A 12786-nucleotide genomic window follows, 5' to 3' on the forward strand; every position below is an offset into this window, starting at 1 on the left:
TGTCAGGCCCTCCATTTGTTTCGTTATTCCCGCTCGGTGACTTTTCCCTAGGTTTGGTTTTCTTGACGCCGAGGTCGAGGGATCGTCCGGTGCCTTTTTGCGTCAGCCTTTCGACAGAGTTTGAAGGCATTCTGAGCACTGCTGCACCGCTAAAGCACCGCGGCCGTTGGGCGCTTTTGAACGCGCACTTTGTGTCATGAGTCGTCAACAATGGCGTCGATTATGTGTGACAGACGTATGGCGCGTAACAAGTGTCTGCAGTTCCCTTTCGAGTCGCGCGTTGCATTCGCCTCGGGACTCGGGATTGGATGCTTTCGAAGAGGCACGAGAGGAAATCTCCAAGTGAAAAAAAAAGACGAGAAGCGACAAGCGAGAAGGTGCCCAGCGAGACGAGAATGGCACAAAACCTATGTACATATCTTGGTACCCAATGGGTCAGCAGCCAAAAGCGTGGAACCGGCGCCTGCCCTGATTGATGAACAACGGCCCCGCCATAATGACGTAGGGAATTGGGGAGCTCCATGTGCCTTACAGAACCCCTGGGGCCTGTGCTGCTCTGGCGCCGGTTTGTGAGTGTAGCAGGGGCAACGGGAATTCCGTCCTCACATTTTGCATTATTTGACAGTGAACAAGCAAAGTCATCAGGCACGCCGGTTTTTGCTAGGGAATTAATGGCGGTGAATATGTGCCGTTATTTCCGTATGTGCAGAGTCATGTCCCTGGCAGCGGATGTTGAGGCAAAAGACACAGGCTGAAAGTGCCAGGACAGCCGTTCATGCATCGCATAGAGGTAGGTACTACTGTATCTGGATGTGGAGATATCTCAATCCGTCTCGAACCATTATTACCCATTACACGGTAATGCCATCCATAAGTGTCAATTTACCTACATTTTGAGATCTGTCTTTGAAATCAAAACGCCTCTCACCCACAATGATCATCAGATCTCGAAAGATCTCAAAGAGTGCGGTGCCGTGTTGTGATGCGCTGTCGCTCAAGGTACCGCGGCTGCACAAGCACCAACGGGAGGGAGGAGGGAAGCATGTACATATGTATAGCTTGTAGAGGAGGGGAGGATCAAGGCATGTTAAGGTTGGATTTAAGTTGGCCGTTGGTATGCCGTTGGTGTCTTGGTGCCATCCTGACTCTTTCAACCGTTGAACCTCAAACGACGCGACATCCTGTTTCCTCTCTCTCTGTTCGAGCCAATGCGTGCCTCTTCCGTTTCTGGACTGATTCACCCGTCGTGGTAGGTGTGTATGGCATGTGTGTATATCAGGTCTACGCAAGCGGCCACATCGGCATCGGTTGGCTCGTCTGTCTCTTAGACTAAGTCTAATAGTTGCGCGCACTAACAACGTTGTGTTTGTTCCATCATGATCCTCTTCGACTTGCCCATCCGGGTCCCTCGGAATGGTAAGCGATAACGGAACACGATCGATGACGGGAGTGTCATGCTGGGAAAAAATGACAAAAAAGGGCATCTCTGGCACCTCAAACCAAGAAAGTGAAAATCTCAGAGTTTGGTCGTGCCGGTGGGCGGACCTGTGGTACCCACCGAGTGCGACCCTATCGGTGCCAAGAATGCAGTTCCTCCACCTTTTCTGTTAGCGGCAGTGGGGATAAGGGCAGCACAGGAAAGGATGGCAGGGATGCGGCGTTGCAAATACATCATACTTGCATTGGTGGAGATCATGGCGTCCCCCTGGCCGTCTTCACACCTTTTCCAACCTTGATCTCTCCGACCAGACCGTCTCCAGACCCTCTTCAGACCCAATGGCCATGAGTGCTGTCCTGGGCGGGGAAATCAGGGTGCATCTTCCCTCGCCTTGCCTCCCGAGTGCGGAAGAATGTTGGCCAAGTCTTCTCATCATTGACTTGTGAGATTTGTTTTGTTTGCTTTTCACAACTTAGTAATATCAATACTACCACGGTCCTACTACAACCAGGCCCTTGACTCTTGAGTCCCCTTTTACCGTCCCGCCGGCCTTTTGTTTCAAGTTCCTGGCTCCAACTCTTTCTACGCCGCATCGAGTCGAGTTCCAGTCTGCTACCTACGCCCTCCCTGCGCCCTGGTCCGTCATATCTTTGACCCAACGACACCACAAGTCTAACCTCGCCAGCAGAGACCGAGGATATACATACATATCCCACTGCAGAGAGTTACCCAAGTACCGCGCGCGCAAACATCCCGTCATCCCGGCACACTCCCAGCGTGACCATCCGACCTTAACCCAACAACTCCCGGGCGTGAGACATTCCTGCCAGATGCTTATCCTTATCCACCTCGATTAACAAACACACGACTCCCTCGACTATTACCACCCAATCTTGAGCCATCAGTATCATCATCACTGTCGTCTCGGCTTACGGCGGGACACAGCCACACGCACAAAGACCAACAACGGCACACTACGCCCGGTCCTCCCCTCGGCCGTTCCGGCACCGCGGGGCTTCTTTCTTGCGTCAACCGGTTTGATATCATAACCAACACTTGCTGATTACGACAAAGACCAGAACCAACGCAACGTTTAACTTTGGACCTTGTCGTTTTATTATTGCACATTTTGCAAAACACATCGACAACAACACAGCGAGCGTTGTGCAGGTCGGGATCGCGATTCCGCAAATTACTGTACTACCCAAACAGCTCACCACTACCCGATATCACGGACGGTTGATTGCGCCCAGCAGCCATAGAAGCGCAGAGATAGAGGTACAGGTACGTGCTGTGGTTTCGTTTTTATATTATACTCTACTATAACACATACACGCGCCCATGGCAACCTGCATCCCCCAGTGTTTTGGTTTTACTCTTCTTCTTCACATCGGAGTTTTGCGCATTCCTCTCTTCTCCACACTTGAGAAATGGGCAAGGAGACACAAGAGTCTCTCTTGCTTTGCTCGCTCCGACTTGCTTGTTGTTACTGAGGTGCTCTTGCTGTTGCTGTTTGTTGCACCTTCCCTCCCCACCGCATTACCATGTTCCCCAGCTGGGCTCCTTCCATGTCATGTCCCCAAGTCTGGGGCAATTTGAGAGTCTAGATCCAGACAGAGACTCGAGACCTCATGCACATCCTATCCACATCCATCATGCACATCCCATCTACATCCACCCATGGCATGGAAGTGCACGGTGACCCAAACGGGAGATCCGGACAACGGTCAACGATGGATGGAGGCTTAGTTGTGTGGGAGTTCAACGCCGAGTCGACTTTTCTTCCATCCATCTGCCATCATCCCAACCTCAACTGCTCCCTCCCTTATGTTGATGACATGGACCATTACGGTACCTCATCCCATCTTCAAGACTGGCCATTCGCTGGCGGCATCTCCATGCTATGCACAGGTGCAGCTGTTGCTCAGCCAGCCCTACCTTGTCACTCCCAACTGGAGTCAAGCTGAGGTGAGCGTGCTTGTGCATGGCGAACGCAGCAGCGCCAGTGCGCTGAATGGCTCAAATTGACGTTTGAGAGGGCTGTGTGTGAGATTGTTTACCTCAGGTAAATCCCCAGGTCACCACGGTCCAAGTTCCATGTCATAGTGCCATCGCCACGGTCTCCCCGTGAATGGTTGTTGTGATGTGTTCACGGTCTAGTGTGTGCACCGTTGGGTCATGGTTTATCATGTTTCAGTGTTGGATAGTATAAGAATGACTGAGCTGTGTATCTGTATCGTCACAACGCCATGTGTCTGCTTGGTGGAGAGGGAGGAGAAGGAGGGGCCCTTTCTCAGAACGGTCGCTCCTTCTTCATCAACTTGCTCGATACGGATCATGCCTGTCCAACACAGCCGTCCAACATGGCACCACGTCTAGACTGCACTCACTTCACGTCCCCATTCAACCCCAACACCTCTCTCAAGCCCCCCTTGACGGATCACCTTGAAAGAGAGACCAGGTCCCGCCCTCTTCTAGATCCCATCACTCCACATGGGTTTCATGGAGGACGCTGGCTCAGGCTCCGAGTCCCGTCTCATTCGTCCCATCACTCCCGCCTTCCAGTATTACACTACCGGTTGTTACTACTACCCCGTCCCTTCGGCCCATCTGCTGCCGGGCTACACTGCACATCTTTTTTCCACTCTTTGATATCACCTTCGTTTTCAACCGTCCTTTTCATCATCCTCTCATGTCACCCTCCTGCTACCTTTCTCTGCATCCGCTTCGTGGCGGACCCCTCCAACCTTGTTGTTGTTGGTAGCATAACAGCTACATCTCCGCCCCCATCTGTCGTCACCGTTCAAACCACGCCTAGCCAGGATCAGTCTCTAATCTAGCCCACCATGTATTCAACAGGCCCCCAACAACGTAATCGACAACGACGTCAGCCGTACTCGTCATCTTCTCGTGGATCCATCTACTACACTCCTACCACAGGTCACAACAGGCGCAGCGCCCCGGTATCTACAACAACCCCCTCGTTTCCCAGTCCCTTGATAGGACCTCGTCAACGCCGTCCACACTCGATTCACATTTCAGCATATCCTCCCGGTTTCATTCCGCACGAGCTACGACCTGACCCGCTTGCCGAAAAGGACCGGAAGCGAAAGGAGCAGAAGGACAAGAAGGCCAGGAAGAGGGCGGAGAAGAAGCAAAACAAGCGTCGGAAACTTGAGGAGAAAGCTCGCCGAAGAAGATCCGAGCAGCTTCCACCCGTTCGTTTACTACCCCCGGCCGGGGAAGCGGTCCACAAAGTCATAGACAAGATCTTGTCTGTCTTCTCCATTAAAGCAAAGAAACCCCCGAAATCAGCTACGCTGGCGTCCCAGGCTACCGACACCGCCCCCAGGACGAGGAGACCGAGGACGTCGAGTTTAATCGGTCACTTTCGCAGATCCAAGTACGAGACAACAGTGGGCCCGGAGCTCACAGTCGACCAGTCCGCCATGACTGCCGTCGCCTCTATACCCGCATCTCCCATGGTGCTACCCAACAACCGGAGTAGCGTGGTGTCTGCTTGCACTTGCAAGTCGGCGATTTCATCAGTTACCGAACTTCAGAAGCCCGTTGCGTCCGGAAGCGGTGTAACATGTTCAATAGTGTTGGCGGAACCAAATGTCTTCTTGACTGGGTTCGACCACAATGACCGTGCCCGGGAAGAAAGTCACGGCGCATCCGCTTTGCTCCGCGGAAAGCTCCAGCTGAACGTGTCAAAGAACGTTAAGCTCAAATCTGTGACATTGAAGCTCATAGGCAAAGCGAGGACGGAATGGCCAGAAGGAATTCCACCCAACAAAACAGAAACACATGAGGAGCAAGTTTTGCGAACACAGTCCTTAGTCTTCTTCCAAGCCATCCACGGCGGACGGTGGGAGACGGAATATGGAAACCAGTGCACATACTCACTCAAGGGAAGTGGGTGCAGCCACAACCCTCGGGGTTCTCTGTCATCCAACATCTCCAATGGCTCCTTCTCCCACCTCACCGGAAAGCGACACTCAACCAGCCTGACTGCCAAGGAGCTCAAGAGGCTCTCGCTTCAGTCTGTCAACTCTCGGAGCTTTGGTAAAGGCGACTCTCCCTTCGCAAGCCAGATCCATGCAAAGGGGTACAAGGTGTTCCAGGCTGGTACATACGAGTACACGTTTGAGCTGCCCATCGACCATCATCAGTTGGAGACCACCAAGCTGCAGTACGGATCCGTCAAGTGGGAGTTGGAAGCAACGGTAGAACGTGCGGGCGCCTTCAAGCCCAATCTTCACGGCACCAAGGAGGTGTCCATCGTTCGGTTGCCGGATTCCATGTCGCTTGAAATGTCAGAACCCATCTCCATCAGCAGGCAATGGGAAGATCAGCTGCATTACGACATCATGATCTCTGGCAAGAGCTTTCCCATTGGCGCCAAGATCCCTATTGCCTTTAAGCTCACCCCGCTGGCCAAGGTTCAAGTACACAAGCTTAAGGTGTTTGTGACGGAGAGCGTTGAGTATTGGACCAACGACAGGCACGTAACCCGAAAGGATGCTGGAAGAAAGATCTTATTGCTCGAAAAAACTGCTGGGAAACCCCTTGATAAGCAGTTTGAGACCAGCGACTTCCGCATTCTGAGCGGTGGTGAACTAAGCCCTGAGCAACGTGAAGAGGGCAGGCGGTCCGCGGCAGCGCGAAGGATGGTGCAAGCAGCCAGGACAAACGCGCCATCGCCGCCATTGCCGAACCCGACTGAGAACTTACTGGGCGATCTGGATCTTGGCTTGGAAACCTTCTGGGGCAGTACCGAGCTTGAGATGAATGTGCAAATTCCGACATGCGCCATGATGAGCCGGGATAAGAACCTTCGGCTTCACCCAGACTGCAGTTGGAAGAATGTCAATGTATTTCACTGGATCAAGGTATGTGGAATCCTCTCCCTGAACAACCCGCGGAATGTCAGTTCACTAACACTTCACTACCAGATTGTCATGAGGATATCTCGACTGGATCCTGAAGACCCCTTGGGCAAGCGTAGACGCCATTTCGAAATTAGCATCGACAGCCCGTTTACTGTACTGAACTGCCGTGCGACGCAGGCGAATACCGCGCTTCCTCAATATGGTCTAGATGGCCCCATGGCTTTCGAGCGTCAACAGACATCCTGCGGTTGTCCTGATGCCGATGTTCTGGACAGGGGCGCATCGAGCTCGTTTGGACAGCTGCAACTCGTGGAGCAGGATGTCCTGAGCCCTAGTGGCAGCCGACTGGGCCTCAACAGGCTCAGCGCATCGGTCTTACCCTCGGTCCCTCAAGCCGCTCACGTCCATGATTCACTGGCACCTGGTGGCTTGCCTGTTAACCGAGCCCGGGGTCACACGCTACCGAGCCCTCTCCAACGGCCCATCCACCTTATCCGCTGCCCATCATACAACCCACCGGCATTTGATGCTGACGAGCCCCCGCCGCCGCTCCAAGCCGATTTGATGACGCCGCCGCCCCAATACGATGCCATCATTGGTACGCCCAGTGTTGACGGCCTAGCAGACTATTTTGCCAGGCTCGCAGACTATGAGGATACCGGACGACCAAAGATGGGTGACCGAAGCGGCAGCCAGGAGAGTGTTGCTACATTGAGAGGCATCCCTAGGCCGACCAGCAGAGACGAAGGCTTCTTTGCTTCTAATCAAGTGGTAACTGGCTCTGACTTGCCAGCTAACAAGGACTACGACGATGACTCGTCAAGTAGCGCGGACGAAGAAGAGGGACCGGCAAGGCCGCATCGTGGTGGCCGAGTCAACGTTGCCAACCCAAGGACACCAGGTGGCAGGCTCATTCCGAGTAGGAGCTTGGAGATTGAGCGCCCTGTGATGCGACTCGACATGGGCTCTTTGACTGCTAGGAGGAGAGGACTATGATCATGACTTTCAATGACTTGATGTATGTGTACGGTCAAGGAAGTTGGTGCACAAGAAGGCGTTTGAGCATTTTGCATTTGGTGGGCTGGTCCATTGATAGACGGTGTTTTCTCAACCCATTGGGGGATTTCTGTCTGGAAACACGCATAGACACAATGAATGAGGAGAGGGGAAAAGCTGGAGTTCTTTTTTTCGGCATGACACGGAATAGGAGGGTGGCTATGGCAATGATGGCATGACAACGCATTAAAAGACAAGGGCATAAGGCGGCTACGGCGGCTTGATATGTTCATTTACGAATGGCGTTTGGGGAGGGAACTGGTGAATTGTACAAGGGCAAAGGGAAATAAACTTGATACTTAGCATTAACATGATGATGTTCTTTTTGGCCTGTTCTTTCAGACTTTAAAAACAGTTAGTAGACTGTGTGGGCTTTGCATAGTAGTGTAGTGGATGCGAAGGACGGACGAGATATGTGGTTGATATTTGTATTGCGAGAGCTGAGTCAGTATCATCATTGTAACTCGTTCGTTGGTTGTTATCACCTAGTGAAAGAAAAGGAGGGTGCAGAGAGAGTAGTTTTATAAACACTGAGTGACTTATCTCTATCATTTCCTTGATACCCACAAGATGTGAAGGTGGAATCGTGGAGAGCCTGGAGTCCAGGAGAGGGAGACTGGAGTTGAAGACTGGGTTGTTGAAGATCTCGAAGATCACGAGCCACTGTTGGCGGAGCCCCCAAACTCCAAAGAAATGGAAATCCACTGGGCCAAGTGATGGTTGCCGCTTTGCCAGCTGAATGGCTCTCTTGGCACCCAAATGACAGCCAGATGGCACCTGGTCATTCCCTGTTGTGCTCCGCTGGACTGTGCCCCGTTCTCCCTTTTCCGCCTGGGTCGCCCTTCTCGGACAGCCAGCGCCCTGGGCCTGGATTCAGTCAGCTGCAGTTCCCAGTCCCACACAGCTTCCACACTGACCTTCAGTTCATCTTTCAGCTCCCGCTTCTCACGGTCGCAACCACCAACACGAGGGACGGACACGGCGGAGAAGCCTGTTTTGCGCATTTCTCGGGTGGCTGGTCGTCCAACTTCTCTCGTTGTCGTCGTCGTCGAGTCAACCACCGAAACACACTCGTTGAAACATCTCCATCAACACTCTCGTTTTTGCAAATCAATATTCTATCGCATATCGAATTATTCGCCAGTTCCAGACTCGGACGATTTATACGGGCAATTTACAGTAGCACGGACTCCACTACGCGCCCGTCTCACTCGAACCCAGACGGGAATACGAAAGAGACACAACCTTCTCCCTAATCTTACGCACCACGCTTTCATCTTTCGCGACGGCAGACCGAATTGTCGAAGCTGTGGAGGCCGTGAATTGACACCGAGTTGACGATTCCTCCCATCCTCTCTCGGCCCCGCCCCGTGCATCGCTTTTTGCTCTTTTCCGGACCCCGACGACACAAACGAAACCCTCGCCGAACGACCCTTGACCCGGCCCTCGACGGCCTCACATATTGCCAACCATGGGCAGATTCGGGGATTTCAGCAGCATATGTCGTATTGCACCTATTCCGCTATGTGCGTCAGTTGGCCCGATAACATCGATCGCCAGTGGCGTCGGCATCGAGCCGGACTGCTATGCGCGCAACATTGAGGTGGCCAACACCATCATCTTTCAGGGCGCGGCCAGCGTGATGCATATTGTTGCGCTGGTCATGACGGTGGTCATGTTGTTGCATGTGAGGGGGAAGTTTACTGCTGTTGGTAGGTTTGCCTTTGCCCGAATAGACGTTGGGGGGAAATGGGTGTTAACCAAGTATATTGTGTCCAGGCCGCAAAGAGATCACCACCTTCTTCTACCTCTACATGATCCTCACCTTCCTCTCCCTCTGCATCGATGCCGGCGTCATTCCACCGCACTCCGGTTCTTACCCTTACTTCGTCGCCGTACAGGCCGGTCTTGCCTCAGCCCTTGTTACCTGCCTCGTAATCAACGGCTTCGTCGGCTTCCAGCTCTATGAGGACGGCACTCCTCTCTCGTTGTGGATGCTCCGCCTTAGCTCTTTTGTGGCATTCGTCATCTCCTTCCTCGTCGGTCTGGCTACGTTTAAATCATGGGCCGGCTTGGGTCCCACCAACACTGTCGGCATCTTCGTCGTGCTCTACCTGCTTAACGCCCTCCAGCTTTTGATCTACGTCGTAATGCAGATCATCCTCGTTACTCGCACCCTACAGGACCGCTGGCCGTTGGGAGACATCGCCTTCGGCGTCTTCTTCTTCATCGCCGGCCAAGTCATCCTCTACGCCTTCAGCTCGCCCATCTGCGAGGGTATTTCGCACTACCTCGACGGTCTCTTCTTCGCCACGACATGCAACCTGCTGGCCGTGATGATGGTGTACAAGTACTGGGACTCGATCACCAAGGAGGACTTGGAGTTCTCTGTGGGCACCAGGATGAACAACTGGGAGGTCAAGGAGTTGTTGCCCCAGGGCCCGGAGGAGGACAGGAGGGCGACGGTCTATGCGGATCCGATTTATGAGGGGCATTATGCTCCTGGACCGGGAACGGGAAGTGGTGCTAGTGCGAGCGGGTATGAGGGTGGACATCACAGACGGGAGAGTCACGGGTATACGCCTAGTCCCAACAGGCAGTCTTTGAGGTATTAGAACGCCTGACACGGCCTGAGATGTGCTAGGAAAGAAAGTGTAGAGAATGAGATGGATGGATGGATGGACAGAGACGGATGGATTGTGGTTGTGATGTTTCAGCGGTTGATTGATACCATGTGCTCACGGCACTCGTCATGTTCTTGTTTTGGTTGGGCGGGCGCAAAAATGCACAACGCAGCTTATGATTTTTTTTTTTTTGGTAATGGAAACAGAACAGCAACAGCAGCAAGTACCCCGACGACAGCGTGTTTGAGAATTCACTTTATTCTTGGTTGGCGTTAATGGACCCGAAAGCTTGGGCATGTCGAATGCTACACGAGCAAGACTTTTGGGATGATTACGCCGTTATTGGGGAAGTCGTCGAGACAACGCTGCTTGACCTAAATGCCTGGGAAAGTTTTTGGTAATATTCTTCTTTTAGACATTGATAGCATTATACCACTTTTCATCACACAGCTCGCAGGCAGTTCGCAGGGACTTCGGCTGCTTGTTATCGTATCACTCTTGGAGATACTGTGAAGGTGTGTATAGGTAGGTAAGTGTTATTGTCCTCACCAGACACTGATGGCCAATATAACCGGACATATAGACAAAGGAGGCAGCCGAGGCACCCTTGGCACTTTGCACACATTGACTGACTATGTATGGGCTCTCAAATACGGACAGCACCTGGTTTGTACATAAAGTCAGGTAATCATGGTCAGCATCTGAGGTTATATAACAAGTCGGAAGTAGTAATGGCGCTTGGCGGAATTACAAAGTTCGTGGGTTAGGGGGTTGGAAAATTGGATGGTGATGAATGGATGCTGCAAGCCAAGCTGACAATTAGCTGCAGCCACTATAAGTAAGTCGACAATGGAGAAGGCTATGAGGACGATGTGGTACAAACTGCTCAGGGCAGGCATCGGCGTTCACCTTCATCGCAGAAGCGACCTGAATCACTAAACCATCACTAAGCCTCACAGAGTGGCCTATACTCGATACACACAGTTTCTCTAGCCTCGTGGCGTGAGGCCATGCCCCTAGGTAATGTACCATTCAGAGGTATAATTATACCAGAGGCCACCCGAACTGATGACACCCTTTCACGCTGGGTAGAGGTAGTATATGTCAGCCCCTTTTTCCTCGTTAGATTAGACCATGGCGCAACAATGTGAACAACGGCAGTTTGACACCAAGCAGGTTTCAATGTTAAAAGGTGCCAATGGATGGTCCGTGTGTGTATCTCGTGGGAGATACAGAGGAGACACCGCCCACTATATCTCCGACCGACATGGACGAGGTCTCCATTCTCCCCTCATGCTAGAAGCAGATCTCTCAACTGACGCCACGCGAATTTCCTTTTTTTCTGAAGATATAAAGCAAGGAAAAAGAAACTCCGTCAGCCTCGTGATGGTATTCTCTCACCTGGGGACGTAACATTGGGACTTTTGTTGTTAAATGCAGTCAGTCATATCATGGTTCCTTTTTTTTTCGGGAGGGTAGGTCTGGGAACCTAAACCTAGGGAGGAGGCAATTGTAATTTGCAGATTTACGACATTTGCCGACTATAATACGACGGGTCCCGGTCGCTCCTTATTTCCCCGATTCCTGCTCGCGACTCACTGACCGCACGACTATTTGAGTATCGGATGGGAGTTTCCAGTTCGCCGAGGTTCAAATTTTTTTTTTTTTTTGGGCTTGTTAGTCAATTAGCGTTGGAATTCGTACCCGAGCACCACAGCACATCATGTCATGTCACTTTTGGCAGTATTGTCGGTCGGGATACAACTGAACTGAACCGAATGAATACGTCACGGAAATCATTTTATTAGTTCACACTCGCTCTTTTGCGGTGGGACCCTTGTCCTTACCAGATGATAAATCCCATTGCACCTTGCTGGGTCTCTCTTTCCTTTTGTCTGCCTGTATCGGTTCGGTTGTTGGTCGTTGGTGGTTCCTTCTAACTCGGTCGTCAGCTCGTGCTGCATTTTCTTTTCTGCCAATTGGGGCTTTGGAAAGTCGCCGGAGTAATTATTCCATTCTCTCTTTGTCACTTCTCCCTGCCTAGTCGCACACGGCACTTGACTCACTGGAGTGTAGGAACTATCTGTCCTTTTTGTCTTTGACTACAAATGCTGACAGTGCGCGCACAATTACAACTGTTTGCCTAGAAATACCGATGATGAGTCGCATTGATATTGTGAGAATCCCTCCCTCGTTATTCAGTGCAACCGTGACCCATTTTGGGAAATCTGCTAGGTTCCTAACTAGTCTCCCTTAGGTTGGCCTCACCCCCTATACGGACGAGGGAGCGAGGCATGTGCAACCAAAACAAGGACCGGTTGCGCCCAAATTAAAATATCATTCGGTAATTTTCCCCAACCCTCTCCATTATGTCGACTCCATTTTTACCTATAGACAGCCTGACAGCACACAAGTACCATCACCACAGTATACATATGCGATCGGTACTTGGCTCACTGACTATAGGACTTTCCAGGATACATACACTGGGATACCTGGAATAGCACACACAAAGATAGGAAAACACATCCACTCTTTTTGCCAGTCCACATCCCCATCCCATTCCCTTTCATCCACACACCACGTCCGGCACATGTAATAGGGCCTAATAAGCAATACTAATTATCGTATGTCCATGCACGCACATGGCAGCTGCTTTGTCTCATCAGTCAGTCAGTCCTATAGAGGGGAGGAGCTCATGAGGAGCTGGTTTCGTAATGATGGGAAAACATTGCGCAGCCTAACCGTGTGGGAACGGAAAAAAAAAATCATC

At 51.8% G+C, this 12786-nt stretch overlaps 3 protein-coding genes across 3 annotated transcripts; 2 read left to right on the top strand and 1 right to left on the bottom strand.

The window, feature by feature from the left end:
• Positions 1 to 768: 768 nt before the first annotated feature.
• B0H65DRAFT_481427 (uncharacterized protein) lies at positions 769 to 1546 on the bottom strand. Its single transcript, XM_062827629.1, has one exon. The coding sequence runs from the start codon at positions 1482 to 1484 to the stop codon at positions 852 to 854; it is 633 nt and encodes a 210-aa protein (XP_062676464.1). The 5' UTR covers positions 1485 to 1546; the 3' UTR covers positions 769 to 851.
• A 2738-nt stretch (positions 1547 to 4284) lies between these two features.
• Positions 4285 to 7329, top strand: B0H65DRAFT_446972 (uncharacterized protein; the record flags this gene model as incomplete). Its single annotated transcript, XM_062825838.1, has 2 exons — positions 4285 to 6333; positions 6397 to 7329. The coding sequence occupies 2 exons, from the start codon at positions 4285 to 4287 to the stop codon at positions 7327 to 7329; spliced, it is 2982 nt and encodes a 993-aa protein (XP_062676465.1).
• Positions 7330 to 8753: 1424 nt separating this feature from the next.
• On the top strand, positions 8754 to 10362 carry B0H65DRAFT_79124 (chitin synthase export chaperone). Its single transcript, XM_062831422.1, has 2 exons — positions 8754 to 9101; positions 9169 to 10362. The coding sequence occupies exons 1-2, from the start codon at positions 8861 to 8863 to the stop codon at positions 10002 to 10004; spliced, it is 1077 nt and encodes a 358-aa protein (XP_062676466.1). The 5' UTR covers positions 8754 to 8860; the 3' UTR covers positions 10005 to 10362.
• The last annotated feature ends 2424 nt before the right edge of the window (positions 10363 to 12786 follow it).

Source organism: Neurospora tetraspora (genome assembly GCF_033439725.1).
Source record: "Neurospora tetraspora strain CBS 560.94 chromosome Unknown B0H65scaffold_11, whole genome shotgun sequence".
In the NCBI taxonomy this organism is placed as follows: domain Eukaryota; kingdom Fungi; phylum Ascomycota; class Sordariomycetes; order Sordariales; family Sordariaceae; genus Neurospora; species Neurospora tetraspora.

Excerpts from the sequence above, each read along its gene's own strand:
- B0H65DRAFT_481427 (XM_062827629.1), bottom strand. The coding sequence starts at position 1,484 with ATGCCCTTTTTTGTCATTTTTTCCCAGCATGACACTCCCGTCATCGAT.
- B0H65DRAFT_79124 (XM_062831422.1), top strand. The coding sequence starts at position 8,861 with ATGGGCAGATTCGGGGATTTCAGCAGCATATGTCGTATTGCACCTATT. Across the intron at positions 9,102-9,168 it reads GGGGAAGTTTACTGCTGTTG|GCCGCAAAGAGATCACCACC; the intron begins GTAGGTTTGCCT and ends TATTGTGTCCAG.